Consider the following 24,823-nt stretch of genomic DNA (forward strand, 5'->3'; position numbering starts at 1 on the left):
TAAAATAAAACTGATATATTAAAGGTATGCAAGAATGACCACTAGCATTTAAAATGGGCATTACAGTCCAAAATCAACATTTTAGAGTAGAACCTATTGTAGGTTAATCTTGCAATCGAAAGGTCGAAATGTGTGTGAAAGTGGCGGAGGGTAGCACAGCAGGCTAAAACTCAAAATATAAACCGTATTTGCAGGCTGCAAATGAAAGTTGGAATTGTGAATATCCTGGTTGTAGGATTGTTGTCAGTGAAGCCATGAAACATGAAAATAACATGTTTCTTTATTAATCTCTGATGGCATATTATGGTCATTTTATTGTGATGATTTATTACATAACATGTCTATGTAGCACCTTTAAATGCAGAGATGCCCTTACGTAGCCACTGATCTGCCCTCAGAGCTGTAGAATGTCTGATTGAGAGTATTCTTCAATACTGCCCTGTCCTCACCAGAGTGGGGTGATGTGGGTTCCTGTTGGACACATCAGGGTAAACAACACAACTTGATTGCTTTCAAATAATCATCAATAATGACTCCAGTAACAGTGGAATACAGTAAACCAAGACAGAAACAACAAACAACTGATACAACAAATTACACTAAAGTGATTCATTTCAACAAAGTCTTCTACTGCCACTAATAATAAGAAGGATAAAAATAGGGCCCTGTAATAAATCAGATTTCAATTTAATTTCAATATAATTTTATGGATTAAGATTCTATAGGCACTGCTCTGAAGGAAAGCGCTCTGCACAGCCCAGAGGTGGTGGAGGGTGCACCAAAATTCCACCACAATTGCTACACCATATCAAACAAATCCATGGGATAATTCATAACATTCCCAAATCTTTAACGGTTGTGGCCAGATGAAGGCTTAGCAAAGATTTACCCTTTTATGTGATGGCCCCGGTCATCAATTTCTTAAAATAAATAATTTAAAAAAGTACAAGTTCAAGTTTATTTATGGTTATGGTTGTTTAATAGCAGACAAAGTGACAATCACATTAGTCTATCAGACCCTATTAATTGCTTTATCCTATCTGCACAAGTGACTTCAACCAAGCTTAGAACTGTGACGATAGGAAATAGAAAAGAAATAGTGGAAAAATATTTTATCAATTTAATTGATAAACCCCCATGTCATGGGTAGCTTAGAATGCTGGTACAAACCAAAGATTAGAACACTCCGCTCTTTGGTCACTGGTCTGGTCATAATCACAAAACATTTGATGATGTCATAAAGCCTGTGTCACCTGGGGTTCCTGTGTTTGAAACATCCACTCATTCACTACTGCACTACAATAGTGAATAACCAGCACATAGTTGTCCACTATTTAGATCTTATTAAGCCTAATAGAAAACAGATATTAACAAAAGTATCTCCAGACCAAAAGAAACACATTTGTTGGTAAGATGCTGATTTATGTTATACGATTACAAATTGTAAGATTTTGTTAGGTTTTAAATTGTCGACTGGTATTTGGCTTATCATTTTAATTGAAAAGTACTGGACTAATACAACCAGCTATGTTTCAGGCAAGAAGGAAACTTATCATGTGAGGGAAATGGACAAAATATTGGCCTAATAACTAATTATTTTATGTTTCAGTTGTATTGTTTAATTTATGTAAATGAGCCTCTTAACACTGCTTCTCCTTGATTTAGACACATAGTGAGATTACTGTGAAACTGACCTTGCACACAAATGGCCAGGGTCCAGGATGACTTTGAAGAGATGGTAGTTACACAGTGAGGCAGTTGCAAAGATGCTGGAAGAGGATCTGGCCAGAGAGAGGAGGAGGCGGCGAGTAGGAGAGGTTGGATCATCCGTTCAGGTTGACCCGATGGGAAGCCAAAGTGTAGATGGAAACAGGAAGGAGAGACTGCAGCCCCCAGACAGAGCCTTCTTCATGGAGAAGTTTGAGATGCTGACTAGGGCAATGGGCCTGCTCAGTGAAAGATTCTGCAGCCTGGAGATGAAGCTGGAGGCAGGAGAGTTCAGCCGTAGGGGTGGTCGGAGCATGTCTGAATATGAAGGACACAGACGGCAGCAGATGGATGAGTACGAGAGTGACGAAGAGGAGAGCGCTGGGAATGTAGAGGGGTGGGTCCCACTCAGGAGGCGTCAGGTAGCTACGGCGACGAGCAAAGACGTCCGAGTGGGGAGAGAGAGAGAGAAGACGCTGCAGCTCCAGCTGGAGCTCCTGGTGCTTGAGTTGAGAGAGGTGGGAAGAGCGCGCTACCAACTGGAGGAGGACCGAACCAGGGACATCATCAGAATAGTGAACCGGGAGAAGGAGATCCGGTTCCTCCAAGAGAGACTGCACAGGGCGACCACTGAGAACCCGCTAGAGCCGCAGACGAAAGAGATGGCGAGAGGATGGTCAAAGAATGTGGAGGAGGACAGTCTGAATATGGCGGGGAACAGAGGAATAAGTCAGATAGATGTTCCAATGGTGAGGAAGGTGAGAGAAACAACGAGGAAATCTGACTTGCAGAAGAAAAGCGACCAGCTAAGGGGACAGAAAGAAAGAGAAATGCAGATTCAACAGCAGATCTTACAAGCTGAGTTACAAGAGGCAGGAAGAAACAGCTGTGTGTTAAAGGAACAGACAAAGAAAGAGTGTTTAAGAGTGATGGAAATGGAGATCCCACCTCTTCCAGACCGATGCGCGGCTGCCCAAAGGAAGGCCGAGGAAGGAGAGCTCAAAGACGACAACAACAGAGTGGAGAAGAGGTTGAAGACGACAACTAAAAGGACAGAGATAAAGCAGCAGCATAAAACGATCCAGGAGATGCAGGGAAGTGAAGAGACTATGAAGACTGAGGGACGGCAGAGGCAAAGTGTCACTGAGCTACGGAGAATTGAGGCAAAGCTCACACAGAGGGAGGAGAAGGAGATGGAGAAGGAGAAGGAGGAGGAGAAGGAGAGGGGGATGGAGAAGGAGAAGGAGGAGGAGAAGGAGATGGAGAAGGAGAAGGAGGAGGAGAAGGAGAGGGGGATGGAGAAGGAGATGGAGAAGGAGAGGGGGATGGAGAAGGAGAAGGAGGAGGAGAAGGAGATGGAGAAGGAGAAGGAGGAGGAGAAGGAGAGGGGGATGGAGAAGGAGATGGAGAAGGAGAGGGGGATGGAGAAGGAGATGGAGAAGGAGATGGAGAAGGAGAAGGAGGAGAAGGAGAGGGGGATGGAGAAGGAGATGGAGAAGGAGAGGGGGATGGAGAAGGAGGAGGATGTGCGGAGATTGAAAAGAGAGTGTGACACATCTGGATATTTGACAGGGTGTTTAGCTGGAGCTGTGAAAGAGAGAACAGAGGAGGAGAAAAAGAAAAAGAAAAGTGCACAAAAAATGCTGGGGGAAGAGAAAAAGGAGCCGAAGAGGTTGCTGAAGGCAAAAGAAAGTCCACACTACCAAAAACATGAGGTAGTGATAACGGAGCATGTGACCATGAAAGAGCTCAAACAAAAAGAAGGAGACCCCCTGAGCATGACTGGTGAGAAAAATGATTCTGAGGCACAAATGCAAGAGGGAAAAAACAACACCAAAGATGAGCTATTACTGGAGGCATTTGTGCCTCTCAAGGAAACAGAGAAGGCAACTAAGAAGGAGCAACCCATGCAGACACAGAATCGTAAAACAAACACCAAGCAGAGAGAGAAATGGGATCAGGAGAAAGAGGGACGTCAACAGACTGGTGTGACGATGGAAGAAACAAAGAAGGTGGAGAACGAGAACAGAAGAAAAACAGAAAAAGAGCCACAGTCTATCACTGAGGGGAAAATGACCCCTGTCCCAGCAGTCAAAAGGGGAGCAATGGAGACTACTGATGAGAAAAAGTTACTGGAAGTGGATATGTCTTTGGTAGAGATAGATGAAGTGAGTGAGATACTGCTGTCCACGGAGACTGACAAACATGAACCAGCAAGTGATGAAGGTGTGACAAAGGAAATCAGAAATTATGTTAAATCAAGACAATCAAGAGACCTGGTGAAACAGATGGCGGGGAGAAAAGGGGAGGATAAAGATAGATTAAAGAATGAGAAAGATGATGACATAGTGTTAGAGGTGGACATGCTTCTGAAGGAACTGGAGGAGGAGAATGAGCGAGAGGAAGCGAAGCGAGTTACTGTGCAGGGCAGACGTGATGATGATACGAGTCCACAGGCGCAGGTGAGACAAATGGAGAAGGCCCGACCGCAATGGCTGCAGGCATGGGGCGAGGAGACAGGAGCAAAGGATTGTGAGTCAAACAGCCCAGTGAAGAAGTCCCCACTGGAAACTGAAGACACACCGGTCACCTATCTGCAGGGACGAAGAAAGGAGGGGAGGCGTACAACATCCATTATCGAAGGTGACTTTGACAGTGTTTTGTGGATTGAGGAATTAGCCATTGGTGGGGCTGACACTCAAACACAAAAAGGCAAGCGAGAAGAAATGGCTGCTGTAAAAGTGCATGAGGAGGTGGGACAGCTGGATCTGATGAGACAAGACCAGACATTGGAACTGTCAGAGGAGGAGAGCGACGGGGTGGACGAGAGACTGAGAGAGGAAGAGAGGTGAAGAAACGCACAGGGGGTCCAGGAGAGGGATGACGACATAACCGCCTTTTTGGCTGAAATGGACGCAAGTCGACAAACTAAGGAGAAGAAGCGAGAGGAGAGACAGAGGAAACTCGACCAGGCCAACCAGACCTGGAGTTCGTTCACCGTGAGATCACCTGACTCCTGCATCACGGAGACTACTGCGGGGTCAGGCAGGACAAAGAGGACTGGACAAGAGAAGAAAAAAGTCACGTTTCAGATCAAGCTGAGTGACACGGCGTGGTGGCTGCAGGAGGAGGAGAGCCAGTAGCGTCAAAAGAAGACGAGATGCCCAAAGCTGCTGAGCAAAGAGAGCACATGGGAATATGGAGGGGACCAACAGCATACACATTCAACTGATGGCTTTCCTGTGTCACTTTCCTGTTTTAAAATTGAAGTTTACCATTTCAATTCACCATCACATTAACAATACTTTTGTAATTTAACAATAAAGACCAAAAACAATTATACCTGTTTGGTGTTCTGATCTTTTTTGCTCATTTGCAAAAAAAATGGACTAACCTCAAATGAATGGTATTACAAGCCCAATCCTTATACTTATCCTATTCCTAATAATGTGATCAATTCAGATTGATTATTATGGATTGACAATTAAGACAAATCAGTCTTAATCAAATTCAGTGACCAAATAACCAGAGTAAATTTACAAAGAACTGTAACATATTTTTAGACGAGTTAGGAAAAATTTAGGACTTCTATACTATTTGATTGTGGAAAGTTGTAGAGTAACACTGATGGATCTTCTTAACATATCTAATACATTTAAGTAGGAAGAGTTAATCTCTCCAGCCAGCTTAGTAGTCTTGCAGGAAAGTAATCACAAATGATACTGCTGTGTGCTTTTTTCTCACCACAAGAGGGTAGTCTAGTTGCACAAGAGAGGCAGTTTGAGGTCATCATGCTTTGTAAAATAGGCCTACAACCATGTAAAACAGGCCTACAACCATTTCATTTTCATTTTGATTCGAGAACAATATTTAAAATATTCAATCACTAAAAACACTTCAGAGCCTGAATATATTCAGCAGAGGTGAGATGTGCCGAGGGGTTTTTTAGAGTGACAGACGCCCTTGATATTGCCTAATTGTAATACATTTTAATGAAAGTCTTACAGATATAAAAAGTGCGGACAGAACTGTAAGACCTCTTATCAACAAATGTGTCATTTTGAAAACATTCTGACTTTGAGACACTATATACCACTTTTTAAGTGATAAGATAAATAGCATGCATGCATGGAAATACATGTATCATGAATGAATTAAGATCAATTTCCCAATAATTCACATCAAAAGAAAATAAGCAATAACATTTTAGAGTTTGAGGTAAGTTTAAAAGTCAACCTTTTGCTTCTTGAAAAGAATGTGCAGTCGTTATCACTTTTGACATCATAAAAATACATTAAATTAGCCACAAACAGTGCTTTGAGCAGAGACTTTCTAATGAGGAGATACAGCACTCAAAAAATACTCCATAGAAATGCATGGGGCTAGTTTATAACGCCAATATGGCTGTTGTCTACACATATCCCACCCCTTCCTCGGCAAAACGTTGACATGTGAATACATTAAGTCAATCATGTGGTGTGATGTGAATACATTGAGCCAATCATATGGTGTGTTGTGAAGACATCGTGTGTTGTGAACTCGCAGCTGGAGCAAGATTGGTGAAGCCTTGCGCACGCGCATTTCTGCCGAATAGGATGCCCGACGAGTGCTCAAAAAGCGCTGCTATATGGCCGCCGAGTGGAGGGACTTGAAGGACTTTGCTTTGACCTTGATTTCCTCTAAAAAACACTCAGGCATAATTAACCATGCTCACATTAGTCTCATTGCTATGTAGGTTAGATGGAACCCAATTGCATTTCACCACAATCAGACGAATTTCAGCTGGCAAAACTAGAAACCATACTCGAAGACAACCACTGACTTAAACTAAACGTTTAACCCTTCATTACTGTCCCCCAAACACACAGATTTCAGAAAATATAGTTTTCCTCTTTACCTTTAAAATCCAGCCCCTGGCAAAGAGAGCTAGCACACTTAAAAGATACCCTAGGCCTAGGCCCTACCATCTTTCTGTTACATGATCTACTTTGACTAGAATTTCTTGAATTTCCCCTTGGGGATCAATAAAGTATCTATCTATCTATCTATCTATAATTCCATTCCATGAAAATGCTGTTGTAGGCTATGATACTAGCAGAAATAATGCAACAGAAACTGTATTTTAACACATTATTATTATCAATATGTAAAATAACATACATTAATGGGCATTTGGAACTTAAACATTGAAAATAAAAAGTCTCAACAGATATTTTCAGGGTAATAACAACTTCCAATTCTAAGACATCAGCACTGCAGATGGAGATCTTATGGTGTTGGAATGTATGCTCCAACATCATCCAACATAGTGCACCCGCTGTCTAGGTACTCCAAGATCATATTGCCTCCATTATGTAGTGGAAGTTCTTGTTCAAGTAGAGAGAGCAGAGTGACATCCATTCTGAGGGCTTCACCTGTCTCAGGATGACACAACCGCAGCTTCTTGGCTGTTAGCACGTTGTTGTTGTTCTTCAAGCCAGCCTGCAAAGCAGCCGTGTCAATCACTTTCCCTATAGTCCATTTAGTGCAGAAGAACATGGCCACAGAGCGGTCTTTGGATTCTTTAGGCAAGAAAACTTGGAAATAGGCTCTCTCCGTCTGTGGTATTGCTTTATCTCCAGATGCATGCATTTTTAACTTCATTAGTGCAACCTTTGCTGCTGTTGCGCTGTTTTTCGCTCCTTTACGACGACCACCACTCGACGGCGGCGTATTCTTCTTTGATTCAACAATCTTTTGAACCAGCTCCTTTGTGGCTACCATTCGCGGTTTCTGTGTCTCAAGTTTTTCACACTTGTGGTCATCTTGGTGTCGATGTGCAAGACAGAAGTTCTTCTCACAATGAGGGCAGATGACTGGCAGCAGTTCTCTGCCTTTACAATCCTGAAATGCACATTGGTATAAGTTGCTAACGTTACCCTCTGAAACAGTCACCTCACGTTGAACATTCAGCTGAGGACATGAATGTGATTCACGAGTTCTGTGTTCCACGCAAAAAACACCAGAGCACGCATCACAAGTAAAGGGCAAAAAGTCTTTTTGGTTACAAGCCGTGACTTTGCAATGTTTGCCGATGTCTAGTTCAGCCATGATTTCTTCCGCTTTACTGTACGCACACTGCGTTGATGCGTGGGGTACGTGGGTTTTTCGACGTCATTATGAGAAGTTATCCACTTCCGCTCAAGATGGCGGCGCAGCGGAGGAATCTAATGCAGAGCGTAAGAAATTGTTTTAGCAACAATTTTCTGTGTGATTTTGCGTCAGCATGACCAATTCAACCTACCGAATAGATGACAGTTTGATTATCATATTGAACTTTGCATGATTTTCAAGAGATAAACGTACAAAATTGGTCAATGTTTTCTTTGCATCAAGGCAGTGCTTATGGAGCTCCAGATAGCTAGGGTAGTTAGCTAGAAGCTAGCTAACTAATTTGACAAGTCACTATAAGTTTTAATTTAATTAATCTCTTTTCCTCTGTATGCAAGATTTGCATTTGAGTAAATATCCACATTCAACATTTAGGGATGACATATCTACTTTACTGCCCAGACACTTTACAAGATGAAACTGATTAACGTGAACATTTAATTGGCTACCTGGCCTGCGAGTAAGCTAACACTTCAAAACATTAGCTTCTGCCCAAAGTAGTAACGTGTGCTGACAAATCAAGGTGTGCAATACGTTCTTCAAGTTGTCAAGTTTCTTGCGTTATAGGTTACCGACGGCTTTGTAGCTATCACATTAGATGTGCCCAGCAGAGGCTATTCAAAGGAGAGGCTGGAGCTTGCCAGCCACTGCATTTCATCATTGTTGATGGAAGAGAACAGGGAAATCTGATAAGCTAGTCACGGTGGCCAGAGGCTAAGGGGCCTGTTCTGTATAAGTGAAAATTCTTCTGATAGATTTCATCATTGTTGGTGCAAGCTGGCAGACACTTAACCGTGAGCTGTAGTAGCACACAATGTCTTATCTAATTAGGTCCAATCAATGGTAAAATCACTGTACAAAAATCACAGTACACTGTACCTTACTGCCGTGGATGTATTAATACCTAACTTACGTGGATAAATACTTACGTGGATAAATTTATATCTTACTTAATACATCCATAGCAGTAAGGCATTCTTGCCTAATCTTGGATGATGCAGTCATTGCTGATTGCTGAACTCTTCTCTCTTATTCTTTTTTCTCCTTAGCATCAGAGTTGGACAGATGACCTGCCCCTGTGCCAGTTGTGTGGTGTGGGCAATGCACCAAACTGTGTGTACGGAACAGATGGCAAGGGCACTCAGAGCCACCCGTACGAGGATGGTCATTTCCGGTTCAGGTAATTTTTTGTATTTGATGTGTGGGTATTTTTTATCTGGTGCAAATACCCAGGACCTGCAGTTATCAGTGGCCTATCATTATAATTGGTGCCGTTGGTGGTCCACCAGTTTTCTGTTACCTCTGTTTTCCAGGCTATGTGTAGTTTAAAAAAATCTGCAGTGTTTGTACATTATCTCACACACACTGCCACACCGCACCGCATCTCCCCTTGTTTAAGATGTGGGCTAATGATGGCTGCTGGTTGTTGAGTAGTGTCTGTAGGATCCAAATTATATTTTGTTGTCAGCATACCTTATGAAGCTTGGAATGTGAAACCTGTGGTTTGTCGATTATGTAAAATCTGTTTTGTGGCAGTTTAGAGGCAGCAGTTAGTTGAGTTTCAGTCAAGTGTCCCTCATTTGAATAAACAGATGTTCCTAATACCGGTTTATGTGAAGGGTTTTCCCATAGACTCTCATGAAACTATCTTTTCTGTTTCCTCAGTGGACACCTGTTTTTTTGTCCCAAGTTCAGCCCTGATCTCTAGATTGGAATGCAAGGCTCACTATATATTACCTTGCAAATGCAGTTGCTGGTTACATGTGTTTTGCTTTATCCAAGAATGTATACAAGCATACATATTTCAATCAGGGTATAATTACTTGTACACAAATACTTGTGCATTTATTTGCTTAGAAGCAGTCCTTTATATCTACTTCAGAATAAGCAAACCCCATTCATGTAATCTGCCATGTCATGCTGCCATCTTGTTACTGTAGGCCAGAGAGGACCAACCAAAACACTGCCTTGTGGGGAGAGGGCCTTTCACAGTATAGCAGTATAGCTTTAATATCAAACATGGATGTATGGATGATTTTGTAGTGGTTTCAGCATCTGGGGCTTATTTGCTGTCCTGTAATTTGTCAGTAATTTATCAGGATTTTGTACTGAAGATGCACTTGAAGGTTCAAGTCTGCAGGCAGCCAGTCATATGCTCTGCATGATGCTTATTCCCCTCTACTCACTATGTGTGGTGTTGTTTCTGTCCAATCAGAGGTGAAGACTGCTTCCTGTATGGCGTGTTTAATGGCTACGATGGCAGCAGGGTGGCCAACTTTATGTCTCAGTCCCTGACTGCAGAGCTCTTACTGGGCCAGCTGAACTCCACACACTCAGATGCTGACGTCCGCCGGATACTCTCTCAGGTGCGACACTTCTGTCCGCTAGGTGAAGAGTTGCAAAGATAGCTCTCCATAGGTGAAGTAGGAAATAACCTACTTGTCAGATTTTTGTCAATCCTAACCAATTCTAGGATGCTCAAGTATTGTCCAAGTAATTCATTGACTAGCCTTACTTTCATATTCTAGAATTATGCCACATATTCTAGGTCATTCTGCTATTCATAATTGTATTAAGGCTCCATTCAGTTCCCAAGCCATATATGGAATGCCACTGAGAGACCATGTCATTTTTGTGTTTTAAGAGGATTAGTCAGCATTGAATTATTGATGAGTCCAGGAGGTGACTCATTAGTTTTACATGTACGTTATGAGTTAAGTCATCATTAATGATTGAGCAGGCCAGCTAAAAGCATAGTGGTAATAGCATGCTGTTGATAGTACATGGGCTGACAGTGATTGTACAATACATTATTGGATACACGTTTCAACACTCATTAATTTCAGACAAATCAGATTCTGTTTGAATGTGAGGAGTCATGAAAATGTAGACTTTTAGGGCCGATTTCCCATACATAGATTCATTAGGACTAGTCCTGCACTAAAACGAGAACTCCTTGGAGATACTCCTTGAGAAAATAGGCCTAGTCATTGTACAGGACACCAGACCTTAGTTTAATGCCAAAATAGATCATGTTAAACTTCCCAGCTTCCACCGTTGTGCCCTTGGGCAAAGCACTTAACCCCACGTTGCTCCGGGTACAATGTAATAATGCCCTTGTAATATAGCTGACATGTGTAAGTCACTGTGGATAAAAGTGTCTGCTAAATGAATACATGTGTAAACTTTGCTGCTGTGTTGCCAGTAATGGACGGCATAATAGAATGGCTCACCTGAGATGAAACTGGGAAATTTGTCTAGAACACTTACAGTAACTACGGTTACTGTTGGCTTTCTTTTTTTGACACGAGAGTACTCTGTGAATATTTAAAGAGGTTCCTGTAAAAGTCCCTTGGACTAATTTAGGCAACGTACACTTACACTTCATGTTATTGATTCATGTTTCAATGTTACAATGTACACTTCATGTTATTGAAAATGAAACAGAGGAGTTCCTTTCTGGCTAAGCTGTACCTACCACAGAATGTCTGAGCAGAATTGATTTGAATAGCACTCTCATTACGGTAGTATAAAACTATACTATATAAAACTCTTAAACAACAGAGCGTGACCCTGATGTGCACACCACACAACACGTAAACGGTGTGAAATATTCATTTCACATACAATACCGCTCAAACGTTTTTTGAAACACCTACTCTTTTAGGTGTCATGTCAAGCAAAAAAAGTTCCCCTACAACATGTATGGGAACTCCTTCAGGACTGTTAGAAAACTAAATTAATAGTTTTCAGTTTTGGTCTACAATGTAACAATAGTAAAAAAAAAGTGATAAAAGAGTGGGTGTTTAAAAACTTTTGACTGGTACTGTATGTGTGTTACTGTTTAAATTCCGTTTCCAGTCTCTGTCACTTTGGATAAAAACGTCTGCTAACTAACGATCAAGCAGGACTTGCTTTGCCGCTTATAAAGCGCAAGGTGCCTTATGTTTTCATAAAAACGTGGGTGCTTTTCTGCTTGGAATTCACGGCGCTCAGGGCGCCCCCGCAACAATGTGAGGATCAGCAGGCGCAAAAAAACGCAAAATGCTCTGGGCGCATCAGCAGCACACAAACAGTTTACTGCCAATACGAAACAATGTAGAAAATGAACAGGTCACTGCAAAAACAGCGTTCGGTCGTCTCCTTAAGCTGTTGTTTAATATCTGGAGGGAGTGAACAGAGCTTGTCTATACTGTTGGAGGAGATGCTCATTGGGTGCTGTTGTTTGTTGTTGTCGCAGGCCTTCGACGCCGTGGAGAAGAGCTACTTTGAAACCATTGGCGACGTACTGGCCGAGAAAGCCAACCTGCAGTCCCAGATCCCCGAGGTAGGGACGTGCAGGCGGCAGGGCAGATACTCACTCACTCACATGACACATGGGTGACCATCCACACGGGACCATCCACATGGTTAGGTCCCTGGACTGGTCTGGGCATGAATAGAAAATTCCTATCAGGAGTGATTCTTACCCAAGCAGTGGAATGACTCAGGGTTGTGGAACAAAGCACCCCAGTCTGTTTCTACAGGGACAATGCTTGTGTGCTTGAGCATATGCATAATGACTCTAGCTATTCGAATAGCGGTAATGAGCTGTTGGGGGCCAGTAGGTGAATGCCTGAGGTGGAGGTCCACCTCACATCTATGCCAGTGAAGAGCTGGATATGATGTGACGTGGCTCTTTGTTATATGTATGATTTTATGTACCTGAACCTCTTTGGAAGCCCAATTAAATGATGCTGGCTTTACTTATTAAATGCAGATATCCACCTTCTACCTGCCTAACAAAATAGAGAAAACTATAATATGGATTGAATGCACAGATTTCCGATGTCTACTTTTGCTATATATTTGTGAACTGTATTTCCCTTTTACCACACATTATGCCTTTCCTTTCTTCCTTCCTCTCTCTCTCTCTCTCTCTCTCTCTCTCTCTCTCTCTCTCTCTCTCTCTCTCTCGCTCTCTCTCTCGCTCTATCTCTCTGTCTCTCTGCCCCCTGTAGGGTGCTCTCTTCCACCAGTTGTCCCCTCAGTGTCAGAAGCTGTCTGACCGGCTGGGCGTGCTGGAACAGGAAGTGAACGGTGGTGCCACTGCAGTGGTGGCCCTCATCCTCAACAACAAACTCTACATCGCCAATGTCGGTCAGTGAGATAGACACATACACACTCACACATACATATATATACACACACACACACACACACACACACATACATATATATATATACACACACACAGACACACACACACGCTGTGGTCTCATCTCATTCTATTCTGTTAGCACATTGGGGTGTTTAAAAACATGCACTGAAACAATCTTTCACTTCCTAGCATTGCTGCAGTCAGCATTGTTTCGGCTTAAACTGTGTTGGGGAAATGCCAATGGCCTCTAACGCAATGCTGAAAATGTTTGCAATGAACATTCGTGAAGGACTTGTTATTCTTGGTGAAAAAAGCTGTGGTGTTCCGCTTTAGTGCACTGACTGCAGACATATTTAGACCCCTTAACCATCCCCAGGCAGTCATTGTTAAATGTTAAATGCTGAGCCAGTTCGCCGTTTTGGAGACAACTTGTGTACCAGCTATGAATTCTAAAATAGTTTAATGCAAAGCACATAACATGGGAAGCTAATAGAATGCAACTCTGGTCAAGCCTCTCATACTCATACCTACAGACAAACTGACACACACACACACACACACACACACACACACACACACACACACACACACACACACACACACACACACAAAAAACATCAAGCAAAACAGCACCACCACCCCCCCCCCCCTCCCTAGGCTTGTCTGGGTCGATGTAAGGCAAATCCATTCCTATAATGATTCTTTATTGGGTAATTACTGAGGCTTATTGTTTCTGTCTGACAATCCAGACATCAAGGAGGGTCAGTTCATGCCAAGGGTGTCTGTCTCGCCTCTTAATAGGAAAGAGCAGGGGACCACAGGGTTTCCTTTGGAGGTCGGGGAAGGTCAGAGAGTGAAAGTCATTCATATTGCAGAAAAACAAAACACCCCATCCGACTGCAAGGCTTGGAAAGGGTCAGGAGCGTGTGGTACGAGTGGGCCGACACACTGCAGACTCTGTTGTAACGCTAAGTGTTTCAGACGGGCAGGTTAACATGTCTGCACGGGGACTCATGACACGGCAGGCTAGCGTTCGTGTTTTTGCCTCGACTCCCTTTTCCCTCAGAGACAGTGTCTCAATGCCACATGGGATTCGGTGTCCCGTTTTTCTTTTTGCTTTAGTCGGTTCAAGGAATGTCTGCCTCTGCTTGATCTTGTTTGTGTCCAGCACTTTTGCCTGTGTAACAATGCTTTAGACAAACACAAAACAGCACTTTTGCCTGTGTAACAATGCTTTAGACAAACACAAAACAGCACTTTTGCCTGTGTAACAATGCTTTAGACAAACACAAAACAGCACTTTTGCCTGTGTAACAATGCTTTAGACAAACACAAAACAGCACTTTTGCCTGTGTAACAATGCTTTAGACAAACACAAAAAACAGAGTTTCTTGTGCAGTGAATGAATATGGGGATCCAGCGGAGCTCACATCAGATTAATTAGAACTAGAAAAAATATGTTTTCTCTAGCTTACTGTACCAGTGAAGCAAGGGTTGTGGTCGTTTTGATGGGCTGAGTTCTATGAAATACATTATAGCCTATTTTTAACAACTGCATGGTTAATTAACTGTTAATTCCATTTTATAGACATGTTCTGTATTTGCATATAGATTGTGTGTGTGTAGAATAACATGCTTAATGCCAGCTCAAATATGGCCTAACCAGAACTGCCCTATAAAAAAAACATAATTACATTTATACAGTAGGCTTACTTAAGCTTCCCATTGCCTTGCCTATTTAGGCAATAGTGATCGTATTATCCCGTAAACTCGACTGTTTTTATTATCTCATTTGAGTTTAGCAAGCCCACCCAGGGTAATCCTGAGCAAGAAGCGGTGGTTGTCTTTAATAGCTCCATTAACAGTGGTGTGTGTGTGAACGCAGACACCGCTCTAGTGTAAACAGACTTCGGTGCTAACTTCTGTTTTGTTGCTCCCGTGTCCTTGCCCTTCCTGAACAGGGACCAATCGCGCCTTGCTGTGCAAGGCCACGAGCGATGGCCAGAACCAGGTGATCCAGATCGGCCGAGCCCACACCACGGACAACGAGGACGAACTCACCCGGCTGGCACAACTTGGTGAGCGGGGGGGGGGGGGAGGGGACGGCAGTGGTGATGGCTGTGGCCATTCTTCTACTGTTACATCTAAAACAGTACAAAGTTAGAAGAAAACGATCGATCCGTTTAAAAAACGGCATGACCAAGGTTTCCCACTTTGATAGGGTCTCCTACAGTGATATGTGGTGTCAATAAAGAAGGATTTTAATCTTCGGGTGGATATTGCTAAATTGCTCTCATCCATGCTGCTTTTTTAATGATCGAACGTTCGGGTAGTAGGAAGTGGAGGGGTTCCTGACCGTGTATCCCATATCTACTGTGCTTGCCTTTAAAGGTCCTCATTTCATATCTTTTATGTGTGTAGTCTCCTGCCTCCCTTATTTTTTCCTCACTGAGTTAATGTGCTAGTTTCATTGCATGTTCACCTCACTGATGACCAGAGGAGGGAGGGGGGGGGGTGATTACAGCCCCTGTGTCATGTGGTTTAATGATTGGGTTTTAATGGCCATCGTTTCATGGGGCCGTAAAGCTGAAGGTGACCCCTGTCGTGTGCGTCGACAGGTCTGGACACCAACCGGCTGCGTCAGACCAGCCTCATCGCCGGCCAGAGCAGCACCCGCCGGATTGGGGACTACAAGGTGAAGTTCAACTACACGGACATCGACGTCCTGAGGTGAGCAGCTGCTGCATGTGTTGGTGTTTCAGTGCTGCTGCTGCTTCGGCGAGTTTTCACATAGATCTCTCTGTTTCTCGAGGTCACCGAGTACTGTCGGTACGAAAAAACACAAAACGGTCGGTTCTACGTAGTTCGAGTTGCTGCAGCCAACAGCTAGAGCAGAGCAGTGCTACAGTCTGGGGGCATGTTCATAAGCCCCCATGTTCAGCTACAGTGCTACAGTCTGGGGGCATGTTCATAAGCCCCCATGTTCAGCTACAGTGCTACAGTCTGGGGGCATGTTCATAAGCCCCCATGTTCAGCTACAGTGCTACAGTCTGGGGGTAATGGTGGGGGGGGGGGAGTAGGCGGGTAGTGAGTGCTGAAATAAGTTCCTGTCACTTTAAGATTGTCTTGGTAGTGTGGAGTCTAATTGAGTGCCTGTCACTTTAAGACGTTTGTGAGAAACCCTTGCAGTTTTAACACAATTAAAAGGCTACTGATATGTGTGCAAACATTCAGTGTCCGAGTCAATAAAATGAATAGAGTCCTGCATGAGTAACCTAGTTGAAATTGAAAAGCAGCTGTAACTAAGGTAAGCTCAACATCCAAACAGTATTCTAACGTTAGCTTAGAGATACAGCTTGATTGCATAACTTAGCAGAGTTAACTTCAATGCAGCACATTTAAACAAATTTGCGCAGCATGGTCATGATGCTAAGCAGATTTAATTATTACAGTATGGGGTTAGCATTGGGACATTAACGTGTCTGTTGCACCTTTCAAGCTTTCTAGCCACATTATTTGTTAGATTATGTTTTATTCTGGGCAGTGAGAGTTGAGGTGCATTCTGGGATGTTGGAGGGGAACAGAATTTGTCAGTGCACTGGCATGCATTTGACAGTGGGACACCTTCGGTAGTGGCTGAATCCCTTGGTAGCTTAACCACTGAAGCAGAGTCTGAAATTAGACTGGCCCCTGATTTAGAAGACCAAAATGTTGTGCTCCCCATTGCCAAACACTTATGTAACCCTGCCATGTCAGATTAAATAATGCTCAAAATAATAAAGGTAGGGGGAGAGTGGCTTAAAGTTTGAAATAATAGTAGATGTTTGTGGTCCACTGAGCTGGTGTAAAACCAGGTCATGACATCTTAGTCTGTCCCGAGCCCAACAAGTACTTGATGAATGGTGCTTCAACCCAACATGAACAGGTCGGGTTTGGACGGCCATGTTGAGCTCTAATCTGGTCTAATAGTCTTTCTCTTTTTTTTATTTTAAAGCAGCAGGATACGAGAGCTTAGTGATTATCTCCGTTGCCACTCTGCAATAAATGTTTCAGACGCGTGCATTAAAATGAAAAATTTGCCCGTTAATTAATGCAGCCCAGATGTTGTGTTGAAACTCATTACAAGAACACAGGGCAGATTTGATGTAGACTAAAGACTGTGCTTATTGAGCAGAGTCTCACTGACCATGCAGTTTTGTCATTTTGTCGCTTTAGAGCCTCTTTGGAACGCTACAAACGGCCAGTCATCATCATTGTGTTGGTTTGCCGAGTTGTGTTTATTGCCGATTCCGAGGCTGCGTCCCATCAGGGATTCTAACAGCACATACACTGGGAGAAAAAAACAAAAACAAATGTTTTGACTGAACACTTGATGAACAGAGCTGAAGTTTGGCTCCTGGGGTCTCGGGGATCAGTATTTCCAGGAGGTGTGATACCCACATTTGGCAGGAGGGCCCCCAGCCCAGTCTTTTCCTCCTGAGCCTTGCGCTTCACTTGGGTTTCCTGAGGTCTGCTCCTCAGGCCCGCCGCTTGACTGCGGTCCAAGTCTGGCATTACAACTTTGAGTCCTTTTAAATTGCATTAACCTGCACACCAAGAGCTCCAATTTCCTGCCCCTGCTGGGAAGTAAATAGGTCTTAAGCTTTGAATGTGATTCAAATTACCCACGCACACAATAAAAGGGAGGAAAAAATAAAGCCCACTTAATTGAATTTCTCCCCTTTGTGGAGCAACTCTGGCGTTTTGGTCATGCAGAGTCACAAGCAAAATCACCAGACCAAACCATGAGTAATTTGTGGATATTTTGATGTCATTTGCCCTTTTTTAATCTCTCTCTCTTTCTCTCTCGTTCTGTTCTTTGCCTTTAAAGTCTTTCCCCCTCTAACCATGTTTATTCTGTGTCTTTCTCCAACTTCTCCCCTTTCCTCTTTAGCGCCGCTAAGAATAAGCCAATCATTGCAGAGGCAGAGATCCACGGAGGCCAGTCGTTGGAGGGAGTGACGGGCTTTCTGCTGCTCATGTCCGAGGGTCTCATCAAGGCTCTGGAATCCGCTCACGGACCCGAGCAGGCCAATCAAGTACGGACGCACTACTGTCAAATCTTCTCCCCCTGACATACAGTAAACTGAACATGTGCTCTTTAAAAAGTCATCTCATTCCCAGAGTGATGCTGAGGCCATACATTACCAGCTGAGCTACAGGCTCCAAGAACTGTCAACATCTCTAGGCAGGCCACTCCAGGGCAGCTTGTCCGTTTCCCAAAAGCATAGTTTCTAACTATGATAGCTTGGTAGTGTCACTGCCAAATGTGAGTCTTTAGATTTGAAGTGCACATACACAAACACTTAATTATTACATATTGTCACATATCACATTTTTGATTTTGGAAAATGACAAAATAAGAGCATATTTGTCAGTCCTTAAAATGTGACCAAAGTACGACCGAATATCAACACCGTATTTCTGTATCGTTAACGCGTAACTCAAATACAGTCGACTCACATTTGGCAGTGACACTACCATGGAAGATGCATCGTCTATGCTTTTGGGAAACGGACTCCAGTGATATAGCATTTCATGCAGGGCAAGCCCTTCCATTCCCTAACTCCCACACCTCACTAACCTCGACCCCTACTCCCCATCCTCATTACAGGAGATGGTTGCCATGGTGGCGGCAGAGCTGGCCCAGCAGACCACCCTGGAGGCGGCGGCGCAGTCGGTGGTGGAGCGGGTGAAGCGGCTGCACCACGACGCCTTCGTTAGTGGGCGGCAGCGGGCATCGCACTGCGCGCGGCACGAGGACATGACCCTCCTCGTGCGCATCATCAATTACCCGCTCTCTGACGGCTCGCTCACGCCCACGCAAGGTGAGCCGCCGTCCACTCGTCCGTCCCCCGCACCCCAGACCGCTCGAGCGCCTTCGCTTCTCCACTTAGCTCTGTAACTCCCACCCATGCACTCGTTTCTGCTGGAATATGAGCGCATTAATTACACCAATGCAAAAGTAAACATTTAGCTCTCTCTGTTTAATTGTAGTTTGTGCAGAAAAGATTGTGCATGAGCTTAGTGGCTCAAAGCGTATCTTGCATGACTATATCTACAAAAAGGCCAGATGTGGCCAAAGGATTTTGATCAACCTGGGTCAAGGAGAAGCCCTCGATTTACAACCCATTAATCATGTGAAGGTTGAGAACACATGATTTATGAGGAAAGTCAGGTGTGCTTCTCCTGGGTTTGAGTGAAAATCTGCTGCCACACTGGCTGTTACTGCATCAGCTCTTCTTGAAGGTACAGTGTACACCTGTAACGGAGGCGAACTGAGCTAGCATGCTAGTTGCGCGTGTAAATCCTCACACCCCTAGCCTTAAGAACGCTTCTAACCGCTGAGTTGGAAGCCTGGGCTTTTAGCTCAGTGGTTAGAGCGTTCGACTCCCATGCCGGTGAGTGTCGAGGTGGCGGGTTCGAGGGCCGTGAGCGGCGGATGAATTACAACCTCTGTTACATTGATGCCGTGACTCGGATCGGGAGTGAGGTTTAGGGGGGTGAGTGTAACGGATGCCAGCTAGCTTAGCTGTGCTTGTGGAACGTTGGTAAACCTCACTCCCCGACATCTCAAGAGTGCTGCTGGCATGGGCTATTGGCTCAACTGTCAGCACGCTCACCTACCGATCCGAGGTGCTGCTGTTCGCGGGTTCGAGTCCGGGCGTGTGCAGGGCTGAATCACGCAGGTTCAACACAACGCAGGTTACACACCTACAATCCAAAATTGTACATTTTTAAGGGTGCTTGTCGGTTAAAAGGTACGACTACTGCTCAGCCACAGAACACCTGTGTGGGATTGACATTGTTACCCATTCACATAGAATATGTAGATTACACTGTGGATGGTTTCATAGAGGTTCTCTTTTTTTAATCCAGTAGGTATCTCGGTCCTTTCTGTGGTCTGTGTCAGCTGACTTTCTGTAATGTTTTTCTCCATCAGCTGAGTCTCCTCATGGAAACAGGAACTGACCAACAGATATTGTTTGCAAAGCCCAAACAAATTCATTTTGAACATTTAAACAAGCTTCAGCCAATGTTAACAATACAACATGAATTCCATTTTTTTTTTTTTGATTAGATTAAAATGTTTCATTAAATTGTGTTTTTTTCCTAATAATGATTCTCCATCCATTTCGTTTGCCCATGCCAGGTGGGCGCATCTACCCGGTCTCTGTGCCCTACTCCAACAGCCAGAGCACCAGTAAGACCAGTGTGACCCTCTCGCTGGTCATGCCCTCCCAGGGCACGCTGACCAACGGGACCAACACCGCGTCCACCCTGGAGGGAGGGACCCCCACACCTGGGTATGCTACTTCCCTTTCAGACTGTTGATATTGCCTGTATGCTTGATCCAGCCCCGAACTCCTAACTTTCCCATTCATGCGTCTATTTGATGTCAGTATGATGTACAGTATTGTTTTGGCTACGGTTGTAGCCGGTTGTAACTTTCAAGTTCAGAAACAATGTAGTGGGTCTGTGTGGTGGTTCTGCCTTTGAAATACCCCGATGAGATCAATTCTGGTAACTCAGAGTTGTATCGAGACTTGTAATGACTTGTAATGACTTGGCTGCCATCCAGTCTAGTCTACAACGGATACAACTTTCAAATGATTAATGAGATGAAAAAAATGAATTTGTCTTTAAGGTGGACAATGTCCCCTTCATCCACACATAAAATTGTACACCATTGTGAGATTGGTTTGCACACACAAACTTCATTGCATCGTAAACTAGCACCAGATGGTTTACATGTGTGGGGACCAGTGTTGTAGTCAAGTCACTATGCCTCGAGTCCGAGTACAGGTACGAGTCTCCAGTGTTCAAGTCCGAGTGAAGTCCAAGTCATTAAAACAAATTCCAAGTCAAGTCCGAGTCGAGTCCACTACTTCTCCAAGTCCGAGTCAAGTCACTATTAAATGCAAACAATCAACCTTTGAGGCATTCATGTCTCCATGCATTTTGCGCTGTTAAAGTTAACGTCCGTTATTGTAGGAACATGGCGTGATGTGTGATGTAGGCCTATGACATGAAGCAGTAACATTCCATTGCACTAATATTAATACTGAGAATAATTTAGATATTAAAATCATATAACAAATAATATTTTAATGACATATTATAGCCTAATGACATTACAAAAAAAAGTTGAGGCCTCGTCTCAATTTCCGAGTCTGAATGTACGAGTCTGAGTCCAAGTTCAAGTCATTCAGTGCTCAAGTCCAAGTCAAGTCACGAGTCTCTAAATTTAGCTCATGACTCAGACTCGAGTTCGAGTCCTGGACTCAAGTACTACAACACTTGTGGGGACAGTGTGTGGGTGGTATAAAATAGATTTAATATCTGTAAGGCCATCAGATTGGGTAAACACAGTGCCCGACAGAGTAAAATGACGTTGGTTGTACCTGGTATTTTGTGTCATCATAGTTTGTCTTGCATTGTTAATAGCAGTTTTTATTTCTTTCTCGTGTTTTTGAAAACTCATTTTTATTATTTCATTGATTTGTGAAATATTTTAATTATTCGATTCGATAGATTTATCATCATACTAATGCCATGTGAGGTTGGGAAGGCTCAACTAGATTTGAAGATTGTCCACTTTGATTGTGTCACTAAAATTTGCCTTTAACTTTAAAACAAGCGTCAAACTGATCTGTCAGGAAAATCTGTGGTACATTCTGTGGTACTCATCTGTGGTACTGATTGCTGATTGTCACACACTTCTTGTCAGCATGTGCATGGCTTATCAACACTGTTATTCCACTTGTCTAATCATCCACCATTTCTGTCTCTCTCCCACTCCCACTCATATGCTCTCCATTCTCTGTCCATGCGCTCTATCCCTGCCTTTCCTCATCTCCTCGTCTGCTTATCTCCTCGTCTCCTTATCTCCTTACCTCCTCATCTCTTCTGGCCACAAACATAGCATGGTGCTGGTCTCCACCATTCGCCCCTCCATATCCGTGGATATCTTGCAGCCTATAAGTGAGATCCCCGCCCAAGCTCAAACTCCCAGACTTAACCCTAACCACAACCCCGACATTGGCTTTGGTCCCAACCCTCTTCCCAATCTCGACTTTCTCCTTGGTCCAGACCTAGACCCTATTGCTAAACTTGATCCTATTGGTCTGGACCCTCTCTCTAATACCAACCATAGTCTTAGTCTCAACACGGTCTCCAAGGCTGCACCTATTGCTTATACTAATCTTTATCTTGATCTGGACCTAATTGCTAATCCTGAGCCTAATCTGGTGGTTAACTCTGACCCTGACCCTATTCATAACATTGACTTTATTCTTGGCACCTGTCTGATTCCTGATGTTGACTCTAACCGCGATCCCTTGCCTAACTTTGACTTCCTTGGTCCTGAGCCTAACTGTAACCCAGACCTTGTTCCTCTCATCCCCGTCCCCAACCTTGACCCCATCCTGCCGCCCGATGCTATTCCTGAGCCTGGCTCTCTTGACCCAAGCCTGGACCCTGACCCTGTGTCCTCTCTCGTCCCCATGTCCCCCACCACCCCTCCCCACAGCCAGAGCCCCACCGCCACCCTGCAGTCCACCAACACCCAGACGCAGAGCTCCAGCTCCAGCTCGGGCGACGGCAGCCTCTTCCGCCAGCGGGGGAGCCAGGCGGCCCAGCCGGACGAGACGGGACGCGTGCCGCCCTACGTGGACTTCACCGAGTTCTACCAGCTCTGGGGCTCGGACCACAGCGATGGACAGATCACACAGGGTGGGCTGGGCCCTCAGTGAAGAGCCCGGGCGGGGTGGGGTCTGTGGGGGTACCGCGGATCAGAGGGATTGGACTTTTGGGGTGGAAGTGTTGCATGGTTGTGGGGTCAGATGGGTTGCCTGAAGCGGGGCATCTGTGGGAGTATGCCGCTAGACTCTATGATGAACTCAGCAACTGTGACATTGTTAATGCATAACTCCCAAGTTACGGCTCACAGATGTCAGCAAATTCCCGACATGGATCTGCCAAGAATGGCTGTAGTGCAATTTCTTTCTTTTTTTTTTTTTTTTTTAAGTTTTTGATCTTTGAGCCATGCACGCATGAGGCAGGCAGACTTCAAGTTCCCATTGCACCCTGCTCATATTTTTATTTTTATCTCAACATGGTCTACGATCACAGATGTTTTGAGTAATGCTGGGATGAGTGTAGGCAAAGGTTACTGTGGTTGGCACATTCCATCACCGAAGGTGATTGTGTTGAAAATGGTGAATTCTAGAAAAGAACTGTAATGCACAACATATAGAATGCACAGGTATTCTGTAATGATAAACAGGTAACAGATACAGTAATATACACACAACGAGGTGTTGTGAGAAAGGAGCTTTGCTTGTCTCATCAAGCTTCCACTGAAAACATGAATTCGTCAAGAAGGGAATATACTTTACACCTCTGTAGTTTTAACTATTGCCTTCAATGAACTGTGAGCCAAAGAGATGGACTGCTAATGGGCATTTAAAAAACAACAACAACTATTTCCTGCTCTGGCAGGAAACATGGTGAGTGCAAAACTGACACAAATCAGTCGAATGTTGTCATTTAACATGCACCATGGCTGTTGTTTTTGTTCTTATTTTCTCAAAGGACAGTGGTGTCGCGTTAAGCTACATGAGGTACAGAAGTCTGACCGCTCTTTCTCTTTTAATCATGTCGTGTCGGGGTAGGTTCGAATGCCAGCACCTGTCATGGAGCCGACGGCTGACACGGCACCCACATCTACAACCACAAGTTCAGTTCAGGCACCCTGTGGGCCCACGCTAAAGAAAGAGAAAGTCCGTGGGGTCGGAGCGTGAGAGGGGTCGTGACCATAGCAAATGCGGTCGTCACTGGGTTATATCTGCGAATGTCACACATGTATATCTCTGTGTTTGTGTTCATGTCTGTCGTTTGCTCATATGTATTGCGAGCATTAGTGCCTTGCCGAAGTAAAGTCCTAGAACCTGAAGTTTTGTGACCTTTTTTTCTGTCTTGTAAAGTTCAGATGTGGCAGATCATTAGTAAAGAGCTTCACTACTTTAGGAGTGTTTAATATCATATGTTATGATGGCAAGTTGCAGTCACACACACTGTGTGTTTGTGCATGTGTGCAGAGTTCATGTGAGGAGGAATCGTGCGAGTTCTATGACTATAAGAGAGGATACCATTGTAGTTGGATGCATGTACTCAAATAGGTTCCATACCATAATCTCTGTTATGGTGATTATGAAGTTCGCATAAGCTGCAAATTAACTTCCCTGGTGATGTAGGTGTAGTCCAATATTTTTGCATCTTAAAGCCTAAACATCAGTGAACCCTATCACAAGATCGTATGCAAACAGGATACATTTGAATAACTTTTTAACATTTTCAGTCCGATTTACTTAGCTTACCCTTACAGAAACTTCAGATTTCTGGCGAAGAGTTGCCGCAAATTTGCGGCAAGGTCATATTTTCACATGCACATTAGGTTTCTGGCTAACTGTGGTAAACTTTTGCTGCAATATTGCCAATGTCATATGCAAATTAGGTTTGTCACCAGAAGTTCACTGGAAGTTTGCCATTATTGGCTAAGGGTGGTGGCGAACACTAGTGGCAAAGTTCTCATTGTTGCCAGAACTTTGCTGGAAGTTTGCCTGTAGGAGCCAACATTGGCAAACTTCTGGCAATATTTTCTAGTAGACTCATTTGTTTCCCACAAATTACCCACAAGTGTGCATCTGCCGCAAACATTTCATTTTTGTAAGGGTATATTTTTCGGTTGCAGAAATTAAAATGATGCAGCGCGTGTGTTTTAGA

General features: G+C 44.0%; 2 protein-coding genes across 2 annotated transcripts; one reads left to right on the top strand and one right to left on the bottom strand.

Moving 5' to 3' along the window:
• Window positions 1–6,823: 6,823 nt before the first annotated feature.
• Window positions 6,824–7,823, bottom strand: zfand1 (zinc finger, AN1-type domain 1). The gene has a single exon (XM_076291561.1). The coding sequence runs from the start codon at window positions 7,795–7,797 to the stop codon at window positions 6,976–6,978; it is 822 nt and encodes a 273-aa protein (XP_076147676.1). The 5' UTR covers window positions 7,798–7,823; the 3' UTR covers window positions 6,824–6,975.
• Window positions 7,824–7,854: 31 nt separating this feature from the next.
• On the top strand, window positions 7,855–23,993 carry tab1 (TGF-beta activated kinase 1/MAP3K7 binding protein 1). The gene is made up of 11 exons (XM_076291573.1): window positions 7,855–7,925; window positions 8,907–9,037; window positions 10,073–10,223; window positions 12,098–12,184; window positions 12,858–12,996; window positions 14,959–15,075; window positions 15,616–15,727; window positions 17,931–18,075; window positions 18,651–18,864; window positions 20,190–20,343; window positions 22,569–23,993. The coding sequence occupies exons 1-11, from the start codon at window positions 7,866–7,868 to the stop codon at window positions 22,789–22,791; spliced, it is 1,533 nt and encodes a 510-aa protein (XP_076147688.1). The 5' UTR covers window positions 7,855–7,865; the 3' UTR covers window positions 22,792–23,993.
• Window positions 23,994–24,823: the final 830 nt, after the last annotated feature.

This window comes from Alosa pseudoharengus, unplaced genomic scaffold, assembly GCF_046254945.1.
Source record: "Alosa pseudoharengus isolate Yale_2024_CS ecotype anadromous, Long Island Sound unplaced genomic scaffold, YU_APseudo_1.1 YU_APseudo_1.1_scf_1, whole genome shotgun sequence".
NCBI classification, from domain to species: Eukaryota; Metazoa; Chordata; class Actinopteri; order Clupeiformes; family Clupeidae; genus Alosa; species Alosa pseudoharengus.

Excerpts from the sequence above, each read along its gene's own strand:
- zfand1 (XM_076291561.1), bottom strand. The coding sequence starts at position 7,797 with ATGGCTGAACTAGACATCGGCAAACATTGCAAAGTCACGGCTTGTAAC.
- tab1 (XM_076291573.1), top strand. The coding sequence starts at position 7,866 with ATGAGAAGTTATCCACTTCCGCTCAAGATGGCGGCGCAGCGGAGGAAT. Across the intron at positions 12,185-12,857 it reads TGCAGTCCCAGATCCCCGAG|GGTGCTCTCTTCCACCAGTT; the intron begins GTAGGGACGTGC and ends TGCCCCCTGTAG. Across the intron at positions 18,076-18,650 it reads GACCCGAGCAGGCCAATCAA|GAGATGGTTGCCATGGTGGC; the intron begins GTACGGACGCAC and ends TCCTCATTACAG.